We start from the raw sequence: 24,927 nt of genomic DNA, 5'->3' as shown, positions 1-24,927 counted from the left end.
TGAAACACTATAATAGCGTATGTTTGAAAACAAAATTTTGATTGTTTGTTTTTCGGCAACGATTGGAGACCATATTCGAGTACTAGGCATTCTGTATGTATTCAACGTCTCAATAGTCTAAGTCCCAGAGAAAAGTGAGGTTAGAGCCTAGGTATCACAACATAACCTAATTCGCTGTAACCTATAACTCTGATACCAATCTGTCACACCCCAAAATTATCAGAGCTGGCGTGACTGGACTGGTACCTTCATTGCACAGCGGAAGAAAATAAGCTAAGACTTATATAAATTGAACGCCCACTAAGCACTCGAATCTCCAAAGGTTCTCCTATTCCAACAGTGCCATAATTTCTGAAAAACAACCTGAGAAAGAAACATGCGAAAAAGTCAACATAAAGTTGAGCGAGTTCATAGTTTGTTTGTAAAAGATTTGAAATAAATCTTTTGAATAACCGGTTTGTGAAAATAATATTGAGAAAACGAATTTAGAAATCATTTTCTTGCCAAGTTACATAGAAACTTTGTATTTGCAATGCATTATGTTCGTAAAACCATGTATTTGTAAATTCTTGTATTTGTAAAATTTTGTATAACCATCAATGCCCACCCTGACTTTGACTCCATGTCCGCATAATCCTATGCTTTGAATTTATATGAAATATTGTATGTGATTTGTAAAAAAAATCAGGTATTTCTGTAAGTATGCATGTCCCTGGTATGTAGCAATAAGGAAAAAGAGATCACCAATGGGTTGCAAAGCCACTGGTATGTGTGAGAAAGTGCAGGGAAACTCAAACCTAGCAAAGTTGTTACCGGGCTTCGGCTGTAAGACACAGTCACCTCTATGGGCCTCCCCGGCCTCACAGGTGTGGGCTCGCTACACCCAAATAGATCTATCACTCTTGTGTCCCTCGGTCCTAACAATGAGGATTAATGGCCTCAAGTGTTGTGCCCACCCCTCACATGATCTAGTAGTATAAACCCTCCCTACGCTAACCATACCATGTAAATAAATGTTTGTAATAATTGTAACATGTATTTTACCCCAGCCTCTAAGGCTGAACCTCCCCAGCCTCTAAGGCTGAACCTCACAGCCTCTAAGGCTGAACCTCACAGCCTCTAAGGCCAACTCCCTGGTCTCTATATATTATCCCCAGACGACCCGTCCCTAGTTATGAAAATCATTCACATTTCGAAAACACGCATTTGTTTTGTAAAATCCGGTATGTTTAGTATAAACCTTTCGTAAATCATTTGAGTTCCTCGAAATCCATTCGTAATATGATTTAGAAATACGAGTTTTGCATTTGTTCAAAACTTTGTATGTTCTTGCAAAACGTGCTTTGTCTAAAAATATACAGTCTTTGTTTATCGAAAACTTTGTATGTTTCTGAAAATCGTGCATGTCTTTCCACCCCAAAAATATATACAAAAATGTAAAAGCGTAAAAAGGTGGGGTTATGAACTCACCTGGATTGCCTTGTGTGAAGCTAGCTAATTACGACTTCGTGATGTCGTTCCAAGAATGTGAACTCGCTAGCGTGCAACTAAGGCATTCCTAATCAAGGAATAATTATAAGTTTCTAATTAAACGTAGCTAAACTACCTGTCCGATCTCTACCGTGTCGCTAATTAAAACGACTCTACGCGGGTGTTAATACTTTGATTTGAAATAACCGAACTATGGGTATTTGATCCCATTGATAAGTGGGACGAAACTAATTCTCGAAAACAGCTTAGTTTTCAAGTGTTTTAGAAAGTATATACACTTAAGTATATAATCATATATGTATATATATGTGTGTGTAGGTGTGTGTAACGAAGTCGTACATGATTCGGTAATTTACCGTTGTAGATTTCGTAGGGTGGAATCAAGTTATATATATATATGTATATATATATATATAAAATTTTTGTTGTCGAAACGCGTCGGTTAGTAATATGTTAAGATCGCGCGATGACACGTCGGAGTGCGTTTGGTCATTCGAAATAAATATAGATAATTATTTTATTGTTTATGATTCTCGAATAATAACGTTTGAAATATATATATATATAAATTCCGAATTTCGTTGACTGAAATAAATATAAACGTTATATTTATTTTTATAAAAGCATATGAATTAACGACATTTGAAATAAATATAAACAATTATATTTATTTTATAAAAATCAAGCCAGTAACGACGTCTGAAATAAATATAAACATTATATTTATTTGTAAAAGTGTTCTGGAGTATCGATGTTTGAAGTAAACATGATGAATATTCCAACTTTATAAACTAAATTATTTATAAAGAGTTCCGAATGATTATCGTTGAAAATGAATACAAATAATATTTATCCCATAACGGTTTTCGAGTTCTAACTGTTTTGGAATAGATATAAATAGTTATATTTATTTTATACAAGTATCGGATTTCGTTAGCTTATAAAATCGTGTTCGTTGAAACGTCGTAAACTTGTTTTTGGCGAGTTACAAAAGGGTTGTTGTAACACCTCGAAATTTTGTGTCCAATCATGTGTTGACACGTGTCATGAGTTTACACGTGGTATTAAATACTAAATAAAGGACTAAAATTGACAAACCTTGAATGTATGTAAATTCGAGGGTTATAAATGTTAACAAAGGGTAAATATACTGTATAGTAACCCTAAATGATGCTCGTACCTTCAAACGAATAAATCATGGATCGTACGGAGCGAAACGCGGGAGAAAGTGAGAGATTACAAGCTACAGGGGTTAATTGTGTCAACATGTTTAATTTATACCTCTGAGTGACCCTTTGACGAACCCGAGGCTTTGTAACAATAAAATACGCTCACTAGAATATACGATATAAATTTCGCAAACTTCCGTTTTAAAACGAGAAAGTTATGATCAAATTCGTATGCGAAGGGTTAAAAGCGTCAATCATGAAAGATAAGGCTTTTCAGATAGTAATTAAACTAACCGGGGGCTTAACAACGCGGGTAAAGGTCTCGAGGCCCTTAGTGGTAAATAATCGAGGGCCAAATCGCAAAGTTACCCCTTCGAAACCGAAAGGTCAGGTTAATCATTACAAAAGATTTGAAAATCTTGGAATTTAACTCTAATGCGGGCCGCGTTGATGTTATGGTTGAGCTAATGCGGGCCGCGCGCCAGGTGGAGATGCGGTTTCTGACTTTAGGATTCATGCGGCCCGCGTACAAGTGGCCTGAATCCTAATGCGGGTCGCGTACAACTCCCAGATGCAGAAACTTTGGATAGATGCATTGTTTGAAGTTGTGAACGATCATTTGAGCAATTAATGAAGCATGGGCGCCCTCTACATGCCCCCTAGCACCAAGGGCCACCTGCTGAACATCCATGATGCCTTGTAGGTTGATGTGTAATGATCCTAAGCCCCATTTTTCACTATAAAAGGCAAGGCATTGTGCATAAGTAAAACACACCTCAAACCTGCATTCTAAACCATCTCTGGAGCTCTCAAGCACTCTTCTAACATTCTAAGTCGTGCACCAAGCTTCTGTAAGTATGCCAACCCTTTTATGGCTTAGTTATTGCTTAGTTTAGCTTAAAAGTCAATCCGTCGCAACTAACGATTGACTTTGCGATAAATCACAAATGGTCCAGTGGTTTGTTGAATCAAAGGTAGTTATACGTTGGTAATCATGTGGGCTTTAAACCCCTAAAAGGGCACCCTCTGAGTCCCACTCTAACTAGTCCGAATGTCGAGTCAAACGTGCTTAGAAAAAGTCAACGGAAATGCCATTTGGCGATTTAATGCATAATCAGTAATGTAGATGATGTGTAACCTGTTTTAACACTCATAGAACATGACAATAAGCTTATTAACTAGTCTAAGCTTTTTTGATCCGACCATTTACTGTTTTGACCCGGTTCGGAGCCGAAAGTCGCAAAGCTTTGACTTTTGCATTGACTTCAGTTCTGACCTGTTAAAGTATGATTTAGATATACCTTAGGACTCTCTTAGGACCAGGTTACATGATGGTATAACCCTCTGTGACCGGTTTGTTGTTTGTCCGAGTCTTTTACACCTCTTCCGTTAAATGCTTAAAAGTTGACCGTGACGCCCTTTTTAAATTAAAACGAGAATTTCGGACAGGTGAAAGGACCATAACCTTGGTTACTAATTTCTAAGCATGTCCCTAAAATTTCACGTCAATCCGAGGCCTAGAATAGGAGTTATGCTAAATAGCGCAAATTACGGAAACTTTAGTAATTAAATGACGCAATTAGCATAACGCCTATCTAGACCAAGATTTCGAAACCAAACCTTTTACACACTGATGTAAAATAATATTTTGGAAATTTTAAAGATTTTTAATTATATTTAACCTGCTCATAACCTGCGGTTATGGCAACGGTTCGGTAAATATCGAATATACCCTTTTCGGCCATAACTTGAGTTCTACAAGGTCTTTTGACCCGATTCCAGTTGCTACTGATTTTAAATAATAAATAAAGTATTTTGGACTTTATAAACTGTTCGGGAAACTCAGATTTCCTGTAGAACTCGGAAACCTCTTTATAAATCTTTAAAATGACCGAAAAACCCCTACGGGGCATAATATGAACTTAAACTCGTTACGGGCATTATGGAAGGTATCCTACTGATACCACAACCTCTTTAAAGCATATTGACTTAGGAAACCAGTGTAGGACTCTTACGGTTACCCGTTACGCCTTTTGCGTGCAAGGTTCGGCTTATGTAACTAGTTTACATAAACTAGCCGAAACGAGTCAAACCTTATTGTTTTGACCCCAAAATCCAGAGTGTGGTTATTAAACCCATATAAAACAAGTCTTCAAACTTGTTGGGTCCAAATCACATTCCATTCATGGTTTTCGCCTTTCACGCGATTAAACCGTAACTATCCTTTGAAACTGACCGGTCTAAGCTACGGCTACATTAAAGACCCGTTAGGATTCTAATAGGTTATTTTTAACCTCCGTTCCAGAATAGGGGACCAGTAAAAGCTATCTGCTATTTATTTCGATTTAAGGATTTATACTTGCAAAGGTAAATACTTTTGACTTATTTTCCGTTATACGGGCTTGGGTTAGGGTATATAGCATACCGCTTGATCGAGCATCAAATTCTCCACCGTTGAGTGGGTAATTGAATAAATTTGATCGGCTCGTTTAAACAGTCTTGTTACTTAAAAGCCTTTGGGGGGTTAATGACCATGTCCCGGATATCCTTGGCAGCATTTTATGAAATGGCCACGACGTTGACATCCGGGTGTAGGCGTACACCCGGCATTATGTCTATAATTTATAAAGGTATAGCCGTTGGTTACCCGCCACGGTTTATGCTATGTGGTGTGTCTATTGATCTTTAACCCGGACTAGATCCGGGCTACTGAACGCATAAGGAACATGTAATTCGTTCACAAGATTATAATATTAAATAATTCTCCCAAGTTAAAAAGGTTAATCTTGCCTCTGTGCATTTTAATCAAGTTAAATAAAAATGTTTATGCCATGTGCATCCAAACCAATTTTAAATCATTTTTCAAAATGAGTCGGTTAATTGTATTTACCAGTGTAAACTGACGTATTTTCCCAAAAAAGATTAAATGCAGGTACTAGACGTAATTGGCTGGATATTTCTCCTTAGCATCAATAGAAGTCTCGCAAGCTTAAGATGCCTAAAAGTCTGTTGAACTATTATTTCCATTTTATGTTCGATCCTTCTGTGGATAAACTTCCGAATATGGTGACAATTGATATTACAATAATAAATTCGGTTGTATTATATTTTCAATTGCTTCCGCTGTGCATTCATATACTGTGGTTTGACTATATTGTTGCCAACTACGTCACGATAATCCCCCACCGGGCCCACCGGTGAGACACGTGGAAATCGGGGTGTGACAGTTGTCGACAATAAATATACGCATATACTTAGTTCAGAAAATTGTTTGACTCTCGATAAATGTCGTTTATAAAGTATAAATACGCTTCGTATATCGGGTTTTTAACGAAAAACGGACAGAGTTTCCCCTGTTTTTGGAAAACCCCGACAACAGAAGTTGTCGATATATTTTCAAGATTCAACAATTCAAACAATATATAATATACTTTCATCAAACACGCCAAAAATGAAACAGAATCGCAAAATGCGTAAACGTTAGTTAGTCGGGTCGAGCTCGGTTTCACGTAATCCATTTTAAATTATAACACGACAAAAGAAATTATGCCATTATATTTTACCAATATCTTGTGTCGAAAAGCCGAGATGACCGAGTTGACTCACTGAGTTGACTGAGTCAACTGAGTCGATCGGCTGACTTTGACCGAGTTGACCGAGTCGAGCCGGAATGCACCGAGTCGAGCTGAGTCGCGCTAAAATACACCGAGTCGAACTGAGTCGAGCACAAATCTGATTCGTTACATCCCGAACCTGAAAAACCGAGTCAAACATAAACAAATCCAAAGATTGAAACACCACCACTGCCGTCGGCCGACCCCACCGCCGCCGCCGGCGGCTCTCCGCCGTCACCGGATCCCACCAAGACCGCCAGCCACCCCTGAAACGCACACAACCGCAACTGAATCCTCATCCGCATCGAGCTGAGACTGAACCGAGCCTCGAGCATCCTAAAACAAAAAGAAGACAAGGAGAGGAGGAGCTTTTGATAGAGGTTTATAAAATCTGAACGAGAGAAAGAGTTGGGTGTACTCACCGGAGCGGACTACCTTCGCCGGAAAAATAAATGTTCTGAAAACTTGCAGAAAGGCTCATCATAACCCGATCTATGCACTCACGAAGTCAGATATTCAAAATGTGCTCGCCGGAATACTAACCGGAACTTCGCCGGAGATGCGTGTGAGCCCAAACGGTTCAGAGTCTTCGAAAACGGACACCGCCATCGTGTCGGGAATGTTTGGTTTAGTGGGGGTAGCGGTGTGTGACCGGAAGAATCGACCCCGAGACCTAGCTAGAGCGTCGCCTACGACGGCTCCGCCGCTGCCGCCCCGCCGTGATCACCGGCCGTCGCCGCCGGGAAGTCACCGGTTCCACCGCTCGCCGGCCGGAGTCCGACCCCTTTAACTGCCGAGAGAGAGAGAGAGAGCACCATGGGTGTGTCTGACTGATTTTTGTTGTAAATGACAAGAAATGGGGTGAAACCCCTTTATATACCAAGAGCCTTTGTCTTAATGGGCTTGGGCCCAAGGCCCACAAGCCCCAATTCTCGAATTATAAACGGCCCGTTACTTCTACGAAATCCATTTATGAACCCGAGTTCCACGGAATGCCCTAAAATAAAATTTTGGATTTAAAAATATATGATAAAGTACCGGTAGTCGTTGTTTGTAGTGTTTAACCGTCGGTTGCGCTAAATCGCGTAAACGCCTCGTTTGCCGTTTTTATCCATTTTTCGATCCATTTCCAACTACGAGCATTAAAATTTCGAAACCGAAACCAAATATATCATAACATATTATCAATATCGAGACGAAATTCGAGTCCGGTGCGTCAGTTACGTCGTTCATTGTCGGTGCGTTACCGTTTCCACGTTTTTAGTTCATGTTTGTGTCGCACGGAAGCCCAACAAATTCACAAAATTAATTTCATAGACATAAAATATTCGTGTAACATTCATACTTGTCGGCGTTGTCAGTATTTTGTACGGTATCAGTTCGTTGTCGCGTAATATTCATCGGATCTTTCCGTAAACCACCGTACGCGCACTGTACAGCTGAATAACCGTTCCTGGGCACTCCAAGGGCCTAAATGAGTTAATTTGCGTCTTAAACACTATTTATTGTCACGTTAATCATCTGTTAATCTCATAATTAAGAGCCGTAAATCACTGGTTGTCACATTCTCCCCCTGTTACAGAAATTTCGTCCTCGAAAATTAGACTACGTTAACTCCCTAGAGTTACGTTATGTGTAGGTAAATACGAATAGTATCAAAGTAGATGACCACGAAAATGGATCAAGACTTATTTGAATCATGTGAATTCAAGGACATTCCTCAACAATAAGAACCCAACGATTTAAAAGAAATGTGTTTCAAAAATTGATGTCAAAAGAAACAAGACGTATAGGTACTGTCACTAATGTGACTAAGTTAACATGGATCCAACAATGAACAGGAACTTCGACCAATCGAATTCCATACGAACGTTCTTAATAAGTAAATGAGTTCTAGAAGCAATAACATCTACTGGATGAACTTAGAATCAACAATCTCAAATGTATTAGTTTGCATGAAACGCTCGATCGTGATCAGCACAAGCTGCAAGTTATACCGATGCCGCAAGGTGTCGTAGTGAATGAAACAATTCAATAATAGCGGTGATCAAACAAATTCACCGTGTTTGAAGTCAAGCGAAAGTACAGTGAAGCAAATTTGAAGATTTGATTCAAACGACATCATAAGATTTTCAATTGAGGATGTAACATCAAGGAATTAATGTTTTCGATCGAAGATGAAGAAACAATAAATATCGTAAAATATTCGATCGATGTTGAAAGAACCGTTAGCAGCACACCGGAATATGCAATAGATTTTGTGTACCATCGTCTTAACCCACGATTGTGTTAAGACTGCTTTAATGTGATAATTCAAAGCGGATTTAAAACAATTCAATAAATAAATATTTAAATCCGTGCAAGAAATATGTAAACGAGTTTAGCGCAAGCTTCAAATAAGTGAAAACATCACCACAAGGTGTCGAAATCAACACACAACTTAATGGAGTCGTAGACCAAACAAGTCTACTACCACTCGAAACAAATGAAACACTTGTTAAAACGAATTTTGAATATGATGCTCCCAATACATCATTTTGAATATGTGTAATGGACAAGTTCAAACAATTGAACTTGGTTTTAGCGCAATCTGACAATAAATACGAGTATCGACAAGGAAATTTGGCATGGTTACGACGAAAAACCATGTATGTAACTTGAAAAGAAAAGAAATTTCAAGAAAATGTGTTGACTTGGTAACAAGAAGCCAACAGTCACAATAATGCGGGTCATTCGAATTACAAATAAATAATTAGATTTAGCGAAATAACATTTTGTAACACCTCGAAAATTTACGTCCAATGATGTATTGACACGTGTCATAGACTTTGCATATGCAAAAACAAACTTTAGAGGGACTAAAGTTGACAAACGGTGGAAACTATGGAACATAAGGGTCCAAAGTGTCAACAATGGCTAAATAGACTCCATAATAACCCTACATAATGTTTATAACCTTAAACGGATGGATCATGGATCATACGAAGCGGAAATTGCACAAAAGTGAGGAATTACAAACTATAGGGGCTAAAAGTGTCAACATGTTGAATTTATACCTCTGAGTGAACTTTTGGCAGACCCGAAGCTTTGTAATGCTAAAATATACTCACTAGAATATGTGGTAAAAATTTCACGTAGTTTCGTTACCGTATGAGAAAGTTATGGCCAAAACCGTACTTGAGGGGCTAAAAGTGTCAACATGTTGAATTTATACCTCTGAGTGAACTTTTGGCAGACCCGAAGCTTTGTAATGCTAAAATATACTCACTAGAATATGTGGTAAAAATTTCACGTAGTTTCGTTACCGTATGAGAAAGTTATGGCCAAAACCGTACTTGAGGGGTTAAAAGCGTCAACGTCGAATTTCATGACTTTTCGGGTGAGCGCAAAGTTATCCGAGGACATTACCATGTTGGTAAATGTCCCAAGGTTCTTAAAAACCAGATTTTAGGGTTTACGAGTCAAGATTCATAGCCAAAACCTCGCGTGCAAGGACAGGGACCAAAACTGCCAATAATTAACAAAGTTTGGAGCTGCCAAAAAACCCAGGTGCAGCTTTTTGCGATCAGCTGCTGTTTTGGTCCGAAATTTGAGTGCATAACAGCTAATATCACCTCCTAAGTGCACCAATGGATGGACATGCAAGTATAGACACCTAGAGACCTCTCACAACATCTGATTTCCCTTATAAATCTGATCAATTCATCACTTTTTGAGGCACTTGTGATAGTAACATGAACACCCACAACTTGCAAGAACTCTCAAAGCATTTCCAGGAGCAATCTGATCGTCAAGGCAGCCTCCAAGTGTTTTCTAGGCTTCATTAGGACCTTTGTAAGCATTCATATCATCCTCAAATCCGTTCTAGCATAGATTATTAGTTAAGAGTCAAACCGTTGTTCATAAAGTTTGACTTTTCGATTAAACGAAATTGGCTCTGTCATTTCTCAAATTGAAACCACTTATAAGTTGGTATTTATGTGGGGAACAAACCCTCAAAAGGGTATTCTCTGGTTCCCACTCTAAGCATGCTATTTGTCGAGTCAAAGATGTTCTTAAAAAGTCAACAGAAATCGTTTTTGCGAAATATAGCATAAATGGTAATGTAGATGACATGCAATCAGTTTGATCATCAAAAATAACTTATAATGAATATAAGAATGTGTTTTATCATAATCAACTCGACAATCTTTAGTATAAACTCGGATCGGAACCGAAAGTCTTATAAAACGACTTTTTCGTAGACTATCGATTCGGATCCGTGCATGCATGTTTGAGATCTGTATTAGAGTGTATTTTTGACCATTTTTATTTATGTATAACTTTCTGGAATTTTTACATCTTGAGTCTATGCTTAACCGATTCATATGCGTGTTTCCGATTATGCTTAAAAGTTGACTATTTTGCCCTTTTTGATATAAAACGTGATTTTTGGAAAAGTAAAAGAGTAGAAATCTTTATTATTAATTTATAAACTTGCACCGAAAATTTGAGATCAGTTGGTGGTCCAGATTTTGAGTTATGGCCGATAGCGTAAAACTATATCTTTATGTTAAATAAACGGCGCATTTAGCGTATAACCTATTTCAGGCCACTTTTCGATATAAAACTTTTTACCCACTGATGTTATATAATATTCTGGGATTTTTGAAGATTTTTATTTAATTTTTGGCTGATCGGATCATACGTCGCTAAGTCGATTCGGTTAATGCCGGTTTTGACCGTTTAAGCCATAAAATGAGTTTTATACATTCTTTTGACCCCAAACCTTTTTCTACTGATTTTATTTGTTAAATAAATTATTTTGGGCATTCTGGAAATATAAAAATCTCAGCTTTCTTTTAAAAACCCGGAAACGGCTCTAAATCGCATTTTTAGCGTTTTTAGCGCATTGTAAGCGTTATACTCATATTAAACATATAAGACTCATACCTACTGATGTATTTAGCATATTTTCATATAATAACAGTAAGTATAAGATTTTGAACTCAGATTTCCAGTTTTGTCGTTTTTTAGCCCTTGTGAAATTACTAAAATACCCCTACGGTGCATAGTTTGATTTTAAATGATAAGTTTTGTCTACGGGTCATACCCTACTGTTATAATATGGCAAATTAAGTATATTTACTGTATAAATCAGACCTGTAACTCAGATTACCAAATTGACTCTTTCATAATCTTTTAAATGACCAAAATGCCCTTATGAGGCGTAAATTGAGTTTAAATACATTCGGGGCATAATAGGACATAACTTGCTGATATTATATCATATTTAAAGCATATTATCTCAGGGAACTTGCATATGACTCTTTTGGTTACCCGTAACGCCCTTTTTGCGTTCGGTTCGGTTTACGTAACTAGTTTGCGTAAATTAACCGAAACGGGTCAAACGTTATCATTTTTATCTCAAAATCCAGAATGTATTTAGTATACCCACATTATACAAGTATTCAAACTTGTCGGGTCTAAATCACATTCTATCCGGCCTTTCGCTTAATCATGCGTCTTAACCGTATATTTCTTTAAGACTAACCGGTCTAAGCTTAGGCTTAATTAAAGACCCGTTAGCAGTCTAATTGGTTATTTATACCATCGTTCCAGACTAGAGCTTTCCGGTAAATTGTACCTACGCTTACTTAGGAATACGACTGAGTTATAACTCTTGCTATTTAAGACAGGAGCTAGCTCAGGTAAATACTCTTAACTTATTTTCCCTATTACGGGCTTGGGATACGGTAATATAAATACCGCATGGTCAGGTATGGGATTCGAAGACCAATGTGTCGGGAAATCCAAATAACCTGTTTTTAATTCGTATTGCTTGACTGAAACATTGGGGGTTAATGCGACCGTGTCCTGGATATCCTTGACTCATTAAATGCAATGGCCACGACCTAAGCACGGGGTGTAGGCATACACCTGACAGATGCTTTATGCTTATAAATTGATTATACCCAATAAGGGATTCCCAATAAGGGAATAGTGGTGTGTCGGTTAATCTTGAACCGGCATAGGACCGGGCCCCGGATGTAGAGCAAGTTATGTAAAACTGATAACATGAGATATAGTTTGTCCCAAGTATAAAAGATTAATCTTGCCTTGTGCATCTTAATCAAGTGTCAAAAATAGTTTTGTGCCTTGTGCGCCTAAACCAATTTTCATAAACTCTTTTCAAATGAGTCAGTTGAGTGTATTTACCAGTGAAAACTGACGTATTTTCCAAAGTCTAAGTGACAGGTACAAGTACGTATTAGGCTGGAAGCTGCTCAGGGCGTTAATAAGGAATCTTGCAAGTTCTAGGCGCCTAAAGTCTGTTGAACAACATTTAAGTTTTAAGATCCGCCTGTGGATCCTCTACTTTCCGTTGTAATACTTGATATTACTTTATATTCGGATTGTAATATATTATCTTTTGCTTCCGCTGTGCATTTATAAATTGTGTTGTTTGACTATGATGTTTGACGTGATGTCGTGGTCACGCAAATTTAATCCCAATAACAACTATGTAAATAGTGGCAAGTGGGTATCGAACACAGGGAGTCTGTGGAAAATGTGCTATTTGCGATGCTTCTCTAAGTTAACTAAATTAAACTAATTGCAAGAAAAAGAAAATTCACGAGTTGTTTGGATTTGATTGGTTTTAAAAACTAAGATTAATTAACTAATTTGCGAAATGAAACTTGAAGTTGTAAACAATTGAGAAATAAACGACTATCTTGTGTATCCGGTTTGCTTCAACTTTTGTGTTAATCATTTAACTAGAAAGAACTACATAGACATAGTTCATGCATAACCAATTGCAGTGATGAAAGGGGACGAAGTACTCAGATTCCGAGAACGTGAGGTTGTCACCCGATGATCAATCAACCCTTACCCCAAACCTAACTATACCCATGATATCCCGATTGCCAACGGCACCAAGAACGTATGGTTTCTAATTAGTTTAAAATAAGAATCAACCTGTTACTAACAATCGATTACACACCATAACAATCAATTTAAATGAAAAGAGATTGATATTCTAGAAATGCAAATAAGAACACAAAAGTCTAAACAAACCTTCACCACAAGATAGTCATTAAAGTACCTAGCCACTCATGGCTTTAACACACATCATGACAAAATAGAAATAACAAACAATGTTTCCAAGTTTCACCAACAAAGACAAGAAATATAGTGCCAAGATTCTTCCCAATTGATTCTAGTGAAAGATTATGCAAAAAGATGTGTTTCCTAGCTCCCCAAGTGCCTTCAAATAGTCCCAAGCTCGTTTTTCTCATGTAGTAACCGAAAACCCATGATGGGACATCATAATGCTCCATAAAACGGCCAATTAATGCAAGAGTTACACCTTTGGAACAATCGGCGCCGTAAGCTACGGCGCCTGCCGTAGCTTACGCCACCCAGCGAACAACAATCCTCCCTTCAGCACCGTAAGGTACGGCAAGAGGCCGTAGCTTACGGTGAGCAGTGAACCTTTACGCCATTTCGCTCCTGTCTTACGGCGGACATTTCTTGTAGGTTATAGGGGCCGTAAGCTACGGCCTGGTGGCGTAGCTTACGGCTCTGAGTGATCTTTTGCTTCCGATTTCTTCATTTTCCTTTGTTTTCACACATTTTGATCACGCCAACCTCTAACATCCTTCAAGCCCTCTAAAAGCTGCATCTTGTACACTTTAACACCTGCACCACCATTAACTTGTGATTACCTAATTCACGCAAATAACCGGATAAAATGTAGAATGTGCGTTAAGTTAAAGCCTTTTAAGGGTTGTCCTACGGACCACCCGTCACATCCCCACACTTACCCGTTGCTTGTCCCAAGCAACCACTTCAAAAACTGTTTTTAACCATAAGCGACCAAACATGCAAACCAAACCAAAATGCCATCCTTTTACTAGCTTTTTTATCAATCCACAAGACACACCCCTCACAAACTCTCGGTGACAAGAAAAATTAGCAACTTATGCCCACTCAATGCGTATATGTGTGTGTGCGACAATAAGCTTGTATGAAAATCAAGTTGCCTCCTAACCAATGTCTAGCATGCTTTTGAATCAAGGAAACTTACGGGTTGTAATGGGGCTAGGTGCAAGGGTAGGAAAAGGAATATATATGTAGTAGCGAAGGATTTAACCCGGTCTTTTATTACACAATGGAATAAACACACAACTATCAAACTTAACTACTATATACAAAACAACTAAACATCACTTTTTTTTCATATTTTCATTGCTTTTTCTCTCTTTTTTTTTTTTTTTTTTTTTTTTTTTTTTTTTTTTTTTTTTTTTTAGAACACAACTAAATCACAAACTACTAAACAACCACTAATATTATAAGACCGGGTCAAATCGGGTAAATTTTAGGTAACTAACTAGGGGGTAACAAATGATAGGCTTTAAGCACAAAATGGGCAACTAAATGTCCAAACCCCCACCCTTCTCGCAACCATGCTCATATATATAATTAATGAGGTCCAACCCCCCAAATCCCACACTCGCACTCATCTAGACGAGGCATCCTAGAAGTCCCCTATCATCTTCAAAAGCATGTTGACTCTAGGATTTAACAAGTATTCACACACAAGTTCTATTAACACACAACACACAACGCCACTCAAACAAGAAAATATCACTAACAATCATGCGTGGCTCAATTCTCACCAAGAAAAGATTTGAAATGGGTGTCGGTGTGTCAAATGGAACAATATCAAGTTTTCAAATTTTTACACGTTCGCTTGGATTTGCAAGATTTTTGAATTTCTCAAAAATTTCCCCCATCCCCACACTTGGGATACATTGTCCCAATGTATGGTTTTGAGGGAAAGATCGCTTTCAACAAACACATCCCCAATTACTTATATTCTCAAACCCATTTTTTTTTTTTTATTTTATTGACACCACCAACGCTCACAACCCACAAACATATTAACACAAACACCACCCAACCTCCCAACCGCAACATAAACATAAACACATAAACATATATACAACAATGTACAAAGGAGCGAAATACGACCTGGCTAGTAATACTTCGGCTGTGGAGGCCCAAAGATGGATGTCATCACATCCGTCCATTCACCAAAACCAAATGCTCCACCGCCACTACTGCTTCCTTGATCACTACTTGGATTTGCTTGTTGGTAACTCATAGCATGCGGATCCACCCATTGAGAGTGGTGCAATGGTGGGGTGGGGTATGACACACTACCATCATATGGTGGAAGTGTGGTGTAGTCCACAACGGGTGGATCTCCCACAACCGGTTGCCCCGCATGCCATTGATCGTGCATGCGCCTTTGTCGATCATCCAAGTAACGGTTATTCATCTCTTCTTCATGAGCATATCTATGAGCGCGGTTCAATTGCTCATTCCTATCATAGCTTCTTTTGATAGCCCTTTCCGCACTAGCACCCAAAAAAGTTTGATGATCAAATAACACTTGGTTTGGTTCACTCCAATTGCCGAATGTGGGTGGCCGCCTTTGCTGAATGATTTGACCCATATCCCCCGAGTGGGCCCAATACGGGTCGTAAGCTTGTTGTGCATAGTCAAATGCACTTCCCACATAGCCAGATTGTATGCCGGCTCCTTGAACTCCCGCTTGACCAACACCTCTTACTTGAGCATCTACCGTGAATGTGTCTTCGCGGTAATCATCATCCCCGCTCACTTCATCATCCGTTGACTCGGGCTCCTCTTCCTCCCCCGGTCGTAACGGTCTAGCGTCTACTTTTAGCGCTCTCCACCTTCTACCATCCGTTTTCAACTTATGAAACCTATCCGATTCGGTGTATGTCCAATCCGACCCAAGATTCTTAAGGTCGAATGGTCTAAACCTCTTGTAAGAACCTCTTTCATCTCCTTTGATTGCCCCATACTTCTTGAGTAATGCCGTAATCAACCGGCAATGGGGTATAATCTTCCTTTCCCCGCTAATCTTGCTCAACCAGATGTTGTTTAGTACCAAAAATCGGAAAGGAACCTTTGGTGACCCGTTCATCAACATATACAAAACTGGTACTTCTTGAAACCGCACCTCCATCTTGTCACCCCGCCTTGGCATGACATTGTACATGCACAACGTCAATAACAACTTCGCTTCCATCCTTAAATTTCTTCTATATAACTTCCCATGTGTTGTGCCCGGAAGGAAGAGGTAATCAAGCATGGCTTGCCATTGTTCATGTTTCGCGGGCTCATGATAAAGATCCCTAAGACTCGGGTAGATATATTCATTGGCCGGCCCATCATCGAACTTCGCCACCCGGCGCAAAGAATCATATGACATTTCCACTTTCACACCATTACACTTCCCAACTAATCGCATCTTGTTCGGAGCCTTGAATGGGGGACATTCGAGTGATGCCACCCACTCTTGAATTTGCTTGTCATACATTTTCTTCGTCTCACCATCATAGCATTTTGTGGCCGCTCCCCAACCCAACGCATTAAACTTGGCGATGATCCCAAACGGGGCAAAATCCGCCTCCCGGATTTCTTTTTCACAAATAAACGCTTCTCCCCTTTGTTTTAACTTGTTCATTTGATCGTGAAAAAGTTCCTCTCTCCATTCCGCGGGTTGGTCTAACAATGAACCGGTTGTCCAATCCGGCTTTGGCCCCCTTGGCGGTGCATCCTCCTCCGAATCCGGGTCACCAATCCGAGCCAATTTCCTCCTTTTCTGTTGTGCCGCATCCCCTTGGGAAGAACTTGCAATTCCCTTTCCTTTCCTAGATGCCATACCTACACACATTCACAACCAAGCAAACAATTCAAGTTAGTTATTTTTATCCCATCTTCCCCACACTTGCTTCATGTTATAGATATAAATGTGCAAAAAACCCAAAATTTTTATTTTTTCAAACAAAATTTTGGCATGATGTCTCCTACAATCAGAATTTTCCAACAAAGTTTTATAAAACATCAACACATTCATACTAATAACAATCAATGGTTTACAAATTCTATCATCTATCTCATACAAGCAAGTGTGTAAGTAAAAACATAATGGAAACTTACAAACCTCAATGTACTTCAAAGAATGAACAAAAATTGCATACCTTGGTGTTGTAGAAGATGAGAATCACTAAAACTTGAAGTTCACACAAAAACCCACAAAAAGACCCAAATTTTCGGCACCTAGGGTTTGAAATTCGACCCAGAAAACTAAGGAATCTTCAAGATTCAATACTAAATCTGAATTCCTTGTGAAATTCCACCCAAAATGGACCCAAGAATCACCGAAATCGGACTTGTTTTGAGAAAGTTATGAAAGTGTGTAAGTTAGGGTTCTTAGATGAAGAAGGAGAAGTGAAGAAGAAGAAGAAGAAAGGTGTGGTTGGGGATTAATGGGAGAATTGTGTGGTTGGGGATGGTTAGATAATTGATTTTATTATTATTATTAATAAATTTTCGGGTTTAATAAAATATATTTTTTTTTTTTTTTATACACATGACCGACACAACGAAGACCCACCATTTTGCTCGGCGCCGTACGCTACGGCGCATCGCCGTAGCTTACGGTGATAACTGGGCAAAAATAAAGCTCCGTAAGACAGGAGCTCCGCGCCGTATGGTTCCAAAAGATGAATGGCCGCCGTAAGCTACGGCCCCCCACCGTAGCTTACGGCGAGTACTGGGCTCAGGGGGGCTGGAAAAACTTAAAATTTTGTTTTTTTTTTTTTTTTTTTTTTTTTTGTATGTGCTTTTTATAATTTTTAAGAAAAACATAAATTTTACCCTACCCCCCGTTAAAAACCCGTGTTGTCCTCAACACTATGTTCGGGAAATTCGTGAAAATTTCCCCATACTTGTTTCAAACACCGGTTTAAACGGGACTTATTCAAAACGCATTCAACTACACTAAATATTTACAAATACCAAACCTGGGCCTCTTTCACGTTTCCTCATCATCCACTGGGCGTAAAATGTAACCCACTTTATCTAGCTCAAGGTTGTTGATATCATTCCCTTCCAAGTACGGTTTGAGGCGATGCCCGTTAACCGTTTGTTGCTTGTTTGTTCGTTCGTCTTGAATATCAACATCTCCGAACCTTCCCACTCTTCGGACAACGTAAGGACCCATCCACTTGCTTTTCAGTTTCCCCGCAAACAATTTCAGCCTTGAATTATACAACCACACTTTCTGACCCACTTCAAAGTTCTTTTTCTTGATCTTCGCATCATGAACTTTTTTAAGTTTATCTTTGTATGCGGCTGCACACTCATAAGCTTGGTCCCTTATTTCCTCTATTTCATTCAATTGAAGCTTTCTCGCCCGACCCGCTTCATCGTAGTTTGCGTTTACCGTTTTAATTGCCCAATATGCCCGGTGTGCCAACTCCATAGGCAAGTGACATCCTTTCCCATAAACCATCCGATAAGGAGTGGTATCAAGTGGAGTTTTGTAAGCCGTTCGGTAGGCCCACAACGCATCGTCAAGCTTGCTTGACCAATCCTTTCGATCCGTTCTCACCGTCTTCATAAGGATCTCCTTAATTTGCCGGTTAGAAACTTCGACTTGACCACTCGTTTGCGGGTGGTATGGTGTAGCAACGCGGTGGTTCACATTGTATCTCTTGAGCAACTTCCCAAAATTGAAATTCTTGAAATGCGACCCGCCATCACTTATTATCACCCTAGGCACACCAAAACGAGCAAAAATATTAGATTGCACAAACTTACAAACAACGGAGTGATCATTGGTCCTTGTGGCAATAGCTTCAATCCATTTCGACACGTAATCAACCGCAACCAAAATGTATAAGAACCCATTTGAGTTTGGGAAAGGACCCATGAAGTCAATTCCCCAAACATCAAATACTTCTACTACCAAAATCGGGTTTAACGGCATTTCATCACGTTTCGAAATACTTCCCATTCTTTGACAATTGATGCAATTCCGGGCATACTCACAAGAATCTTTGAAAATCGTGGGCCAATAAAACCCACTAGATAACACCCGATAACCCGTCTTGTTCCCACTAAAATGCCCACCACATGCCGATGAATGAGCATGAATCAAAATCTCTAGAACTTCCGTTTCGGGAACACATCTTCGTATCACTTGATCGGCTCCAATTTTGAACAAGTCGGGTTCGTCCCATATGTATTGCTTCACTTGACTAAGAAATTGTTGTCGTCTTTTCCTAGTCCAATGACTTGGAATTGCACCCTTAGCCAAATAATTGACATAATGGGCATACCAAGGTGCAACATAAGTGGAGACGGCCAACAAGTCTTCATCGGGGAACCGTTCATTTATTTCACTTGGGTCATCGACACCTTCCAACGGGATTCGGGACAAATGATCCGCAACAACATTTTCACACCCTTTTTTGTCCCGAATCTCAAGATCGAATTCTTGTAGTAGAAGCACCCAACGAATCAACCGGGGTTTTGCATCCTTCTTTTCCATCAAATATCGGACCGCGCTATGATCCGAATACACTATCACCTTGCTTCCCCAAATATAAGATCGAAACTTGTCCAAGGCATACACCACCGCTAATAATTCTTTCTCGGTTGTGGTGTAATTAAGTTGCGCCTCGGACAATGTTTTGCTTGCATAGTATATCACCACCGGCTTTTTATCTACCCTTTGCCCCAAAACCGCTCCAATAGTTGTATCACTAGCATCACACATAATCTCGAACGGCTTTGACCAATCCGGTGGTTGCAAAATGGGAGCCTTCACCAACTGTTCCTTCAAAACATGAAACGCTTGCAAACATTCGTCAGTAAAATCAAATGGAACATCTTTTAATAATAAGTTACATAAAGGTTTTGTGATCACACTAAAGCCTTTAATAAACCTTCGGTAAAACCCCGCATGTCCCAAAAAAGATCTCACCCCCTTTACATTCTTTGGTGGGGGTAAAGATAAAATTACCCGAATCTTTGCTTTGTCTACCTCCATCCCCCGGTCCGAAATGACATGCCCCAAAACAATACCCTCTTGAACCATAAAATGGCTCTTTTCCCAACTTAGTACCAAGTTTGTCTCAACACACCTTTTTAAAACTTTTTCTAATTCATTAAGACAAGAGTCAAAACTTGGACCAAAAATGGAAAAATCGTCCATAAACACTTCAAGAGACTCCCCGACCATGTCCGAAAATATACTCATCATACATCTTTGGAACGTGGCGGGGGCGTTACATAATCCAAATGGCATTCGCCGAAAAGCAAATGTACCATATGGACATGTAAACGTGGTTTTGTGTTGGTCGTCCGGGTGAATAGCAATTTGGTTATATCCCGAATACCCATCCAAAAAGCAATAATATTTTTGACCGGAAAGTTTTTCAATTATTTGGTCAATGAAGGGTAACGGGAAATGGTCTTTTGAGGTAGCCGCGTTTAATTTGCGATAATCAATACACACTCGCCACCCGGTTACCGGGCGGGTGGCGATTTGCTCACCTTGTTCATCTTTCACTACTTGGATGCCGGATTTTTTAGGCACTACCTGTGTCGGACTTACCCATGCACTATCCGAAATGGGGTAAATGATCCCCGCATCCAACCACTTGATGACTTCTTTCTTCACCACCTCTCTCAAATTCGGATTTAACCTTCTTTGTGTTTCACGGGTCGGCTTTGCATCCTCGCTTGTAATAATCTTGTGCATCACAATGGATGGACTAATACCTTTTAAATCGGCTATCGTCCACCCAATCGCCGCCTTATGAGCCTTCAACACCCGCATCAATTCTTCCTCTTGAGCTACCTCCAAGTTGGAAGCAATGATTACCGGTAAGGTATCATTCTCCCCCAAGAATGCATACTTTAGGTGCTTTGGTAGCTCCTTCAACTCTACACTTGGTGGACTTTCCAAAGAAGGCTTTGTGCCCGAATCAATTTCCACCGGTAAAGTATCCGTTTGGTAAGTCCATGGTGGACTTCCTTCCTTCACCGCGAGAGCTTCTTGCTCCTTCTCTTCAACCTCTAACTCGCATGTATGAACTTGCAAAGACATATCACAAACACAAGAACCCAAAATTTCTTCTTCGAACACCTTCGGGTCATAGCCATCTATAAAATCTGCCAAGAAACACTCATCACCATACACATTAGTACCGTTAGTAAAAACATTCAACCTCATTTTTCTATTACCGAATGTCATGTCAACTGTGCCATAACGACAATCAATAATAGCATGTGCGGTGTTCAAAAATGGCCGACCCAAAATAACATTTTGTTGTTGAATTGGATCCGCGGATGAGTAATCTAGCACAAGGAAATCAACGGGATAATAAAATTCATCAACTTTAACTATAACATCCCGTACGATACCCCGGGGAAGTTTATGAGACAAGTCGGCTAATACAACCGTTGTCTCCACCCGCTTCAATGGACCAAAATCGTATTGGTCATATAACCCCCCCGGTAGGATACTTACTCCGGCTCCAAGATCCAATAATGCCCTCGTAGTTTGAAAATTTCCAACTTGAATATTTATTAAAGGCGTTCCCGGATCTTGTAACTTAGGAGGAAGGTCTCCTTTCAATACCGCACTTACTCGCTCCGTCAAATCTACCAATTTAGGCACTTTTTGTTGCCTCTTTTGAGTACACAATTCCTTTAGAAATTTGGCGTAAGCGGGTACCTGTTTAATAGCTTCAAGTAGAGGAAGATTAATTTTAACCTGTTTGAATACCTCCCACATTTCCTCTTTTTGAGGACCCCGTTTTGAAATAAAATTCTTTTTACCCGGATCTAGCAAAGCCGACGGAAACGGTACTTCACTAGACCCCTCACCCTCATTTACTTTTTCTTTTTCTTTAATAATTTCGGGTTTTTCAAAATTAGGTTTTTTAGAAGAAACAATGGGTGGTTCGTTTTCTTCCTCACTTTCTTGACCCGTTATATCCTCAACCACCCCTTCAACCAAATCCGGTGAAGGATTGGTTTTATACTCTTTCCCACTTCTCAAAACACTCACATGATGAATATTAACATTGTTACCTCTTGACGTACCGTGAGATGGATTTACCTTAGTGTCGCTTGGTAATTGACCTTTACCCTTCTTCAATTCGGACACTTCGGTTGCAAGTTGACCCATTTGAGTGGTCAAAGTTTGGATTGCTTTGTCTCGCGCCTCATCCTTTTGTATGCGTGCATCATCCATTTGGTTCCTCTTTTGCATCTCCGCTTGCATACTCTTCAACATTTCCATCATTTCATTTCCACCCGAAGACCCCCCTTTTTCTTGACCCGCTTGGTATTGCCTTTGGTATCCTTGGTTGTTCCCACCTCTATATCCACCTTGATTATTGTAAGGTTGGCGCGAACCATAATTCCCTTGGCTACCTTGAAAGTTCGGGTTTGATTGATTCGAAGGGTTCCCATAACGAAAATTCGGATGATTTCTCAACCCGGGGTGATAAGTGTTAGAATTCATGTTGTAATTTCTACCACCCCCTCCTTGACCTTGAATGGCATGAACTTCTTCAAATTGCCCTTCAACCATTCCTTGGCAATTTTCCGCCGCATGACCTATTTCATTACACAATGCACAAACGTCATAAATTTGATTAGAAGTTTGTATATTACCGTCATCAACCGCGTGCACTTGTGTTCGAGTAACGGCCGGTCGTGCTCTCCTTGAAGCTTGAGCCTTTCTCTTTGAGGTGATCGCCATTTGTTCCAAAAATTCCCAATCCTCATGCTCATAATTTGTGCCAAAAGTTCCATTCGTGATGGACATCAAATCTCGTGCATCTTCGGCACACAACCCTTCATGAAAAGCATTCATTAACTCCCAAAGCTCAATCCCATGGTGTGGACAATTTTTAATCATCATGTTCAAACGCTCGAATGCTTCATGGAACATTTCGCCTTGTTGTTGTTGAAAGCTCCTCAATCCTTTTCTCGCATCATTGGTCTTTTGGGCGGTATAGAATTCGTCTAAGAATGTTTGTTGCATCTCCGCCCAAGTATAAATAGATGCTGAAGGCAAAGTGTAGAACCACTTCTTTGCCTTGTCCTCCAAAGAAAATTGAAATAGTACCAACTTAATATCATCGGCCGAAAAACCTTGACTCCCAAGAGTATTGCAAATTGAGTCATAGGCCTCCAAATGGAAATAAGGCTCCTCCGTTGCTAGCCCCTTATATTTCGGCAAACTTTGTAACGAATTGGTTCTTACTTCAAAAGTTCTCCCTTGGTTGTTATGAGGAATAACTACCGGTGAAGGATTGTGCGTTATCACCGGTCTAAAATGTGCTTCAATTCCCCTTGCATTTTCCCTAAGATGCCTCCTAGGCACACCAAATCGACCTCTTGGACGAACTTGACCCATTGGCCTTTGCATGGGCCCTTGTGGTACGATTGGTTGTTGAATTGGCCTTTGAATTTGCGGTTGCACCTGTTGTGGTCGAACTTGTTGCAAAGGAACCGGACGTTGCATTTGCGGCCCTTGTGGCCTTGGCCTAATATGTTGAGGTATGAGTTGTTGTTGAACCCCACCAACATTTGGAATCACTTGTACTTGGCCTTGCGTATAACCGTACTCCCCTTGCTCTCCATCACCCCCATAACCGTATCCTTCTTCATCAAAACCTTCAAATTCCTCATAACCTTCATCATACCCATCTCCTTGAATTCCCGATGATTGCCCAAATGGAATAGTCGAGTATTGGAAACCCGATTGATTTGGTGGTCGATACGGTGTAGCATGGACAATAGACGAAATTGGTGCCATAGTATGGCTCGAATATGATGGACCCGCACCCGGGAAAAAATGGGATAATGGTGGTATAGTAGTGGAAGGGTTAAAGGTGACGGTTGGTTCTTCTTGGGTAGTAATGGGCTGTGTGGTGTTGGTTGGTGTAACCTGTTGAGGTATGGTGGGTTCGGTAGTATTTGGTGGAATGGTAGTGTTAGGTGAAGGTTGAGTGGATGTTGGCATGAATGATGAGGTAAATTCACCCGTAGTGGGTGGTGGTGGTGGTGGATCCATGTATCGAATTGGTGTAACTGGTGTTGTTGGTGAACTATTGATTGTATTTTCCCTTAGCAAAATTCTGTTTGCTCGCAAAGTTCGCTCGATTTCCGGATCAAACGCCAATGGTGATAGCTTGTGAGAGCTCCTAGTACGCATGCACCTGTAAATACCTGCACACTAACACACCTCGCGTAAACCAGAAAAATAACAAACTTAAAGCACAAACAAAAATAACACACGTTGCGCACTACTCCCCGGCAACGGCGCCAAAATTTGACGTGATGTCGTGGTCACGCAAATTTAATCCCAATAACAACTATGTAAATAGTGGCAAGTGGGTATCGAACACAGGGAGTCTGTGGAAAATGTGCTATTTGCGATGCTTCTCTAAGTTAACTAAATTAAACTAATTGCAAGAAAAAGAAAATTCACGAGTTGTTTGGATTTGATTGGTTTTAAAAACTAAGATTAATTAACTAATTTGCGAAATGAAACTTGAAGTTGTAAACAATTGAGAAATAAACGACTATCTTGTGTATCCGGTTTGCTTCAACTTTTGTGTTAATCATTTAACTAGAAAGAACTACATAGACATAGTTCATGCATAACCAATTGCAGTGATGAAAGGGGACGAAGTACTCAGATTCCGAGAACGTGAGGTTGTCACCCGATGATCAATCAACCCTTACCCCAAACCTAA

The 24,927-nt window shown here is 39.8% G+C and overlaps 1 protein-coding gene and 1 non-coding gene across 2 annotated transcripts; one reads left to right on the top strand and one right to left on the bottom strand.

Moving 5' to 3' along the window:
* Window positions 1-15,205: 15,205 nt before the first annotated feature.
* Window positions 15,206-17,360, bottom strand: LOC110942353. Its single transcript, XM_022184114.2, has 2 exons — window positions 17,338-17,360; window positions 15,206-17,020 (listed from the first exon to the last, which is right to left on the bottom strand). The coding sequence occupies exon 2, from the start codon at window positions 17,016-17,018 to the stop codon at window positions 15,297-15,299; it is 1,722 nt and encodes a 573-aa protein (XP_022039806.2). The 5' UTR covers window positions 17,019-17,020; window positions 17,338-17,360; the 3' UTR covers window positions 15,206-15,296.
* A 5,692-nt stretch (window positions 17,361-23,052) lies between these two features.
* LOC118483038 lies at window positions 23,053-23,158 on the top strand. Its single transcript, XR_004869496.1, has one exon. It is a non-coding gene; the product is annotated as a small nucleolar RNA R71 (small nucleolar RNA).
* The last annotated feature ends 1,769 nt before the right edge of the window (window positions 23,159-24,927 follow it).

Source organism: Helianthus annuus, chromosome 1 (assembly GCF_002127325.2).
Source record: "Helianthus annuus cultivar XRQ/B chromosome 1, HanXRQr2.0-SUNRISE, whole genome shotgun sequence".
NCBI lineage: Eukaryota > Viridiplantae > Streptophyta > Magnoliopsida > Asterales > Asteraceae > Helianthus > Helianthus annuus.
Note: the sequence above shows the minus strand (reverse complement) of the source record. Positions and strands in the feature narration are given on the sequence as shown.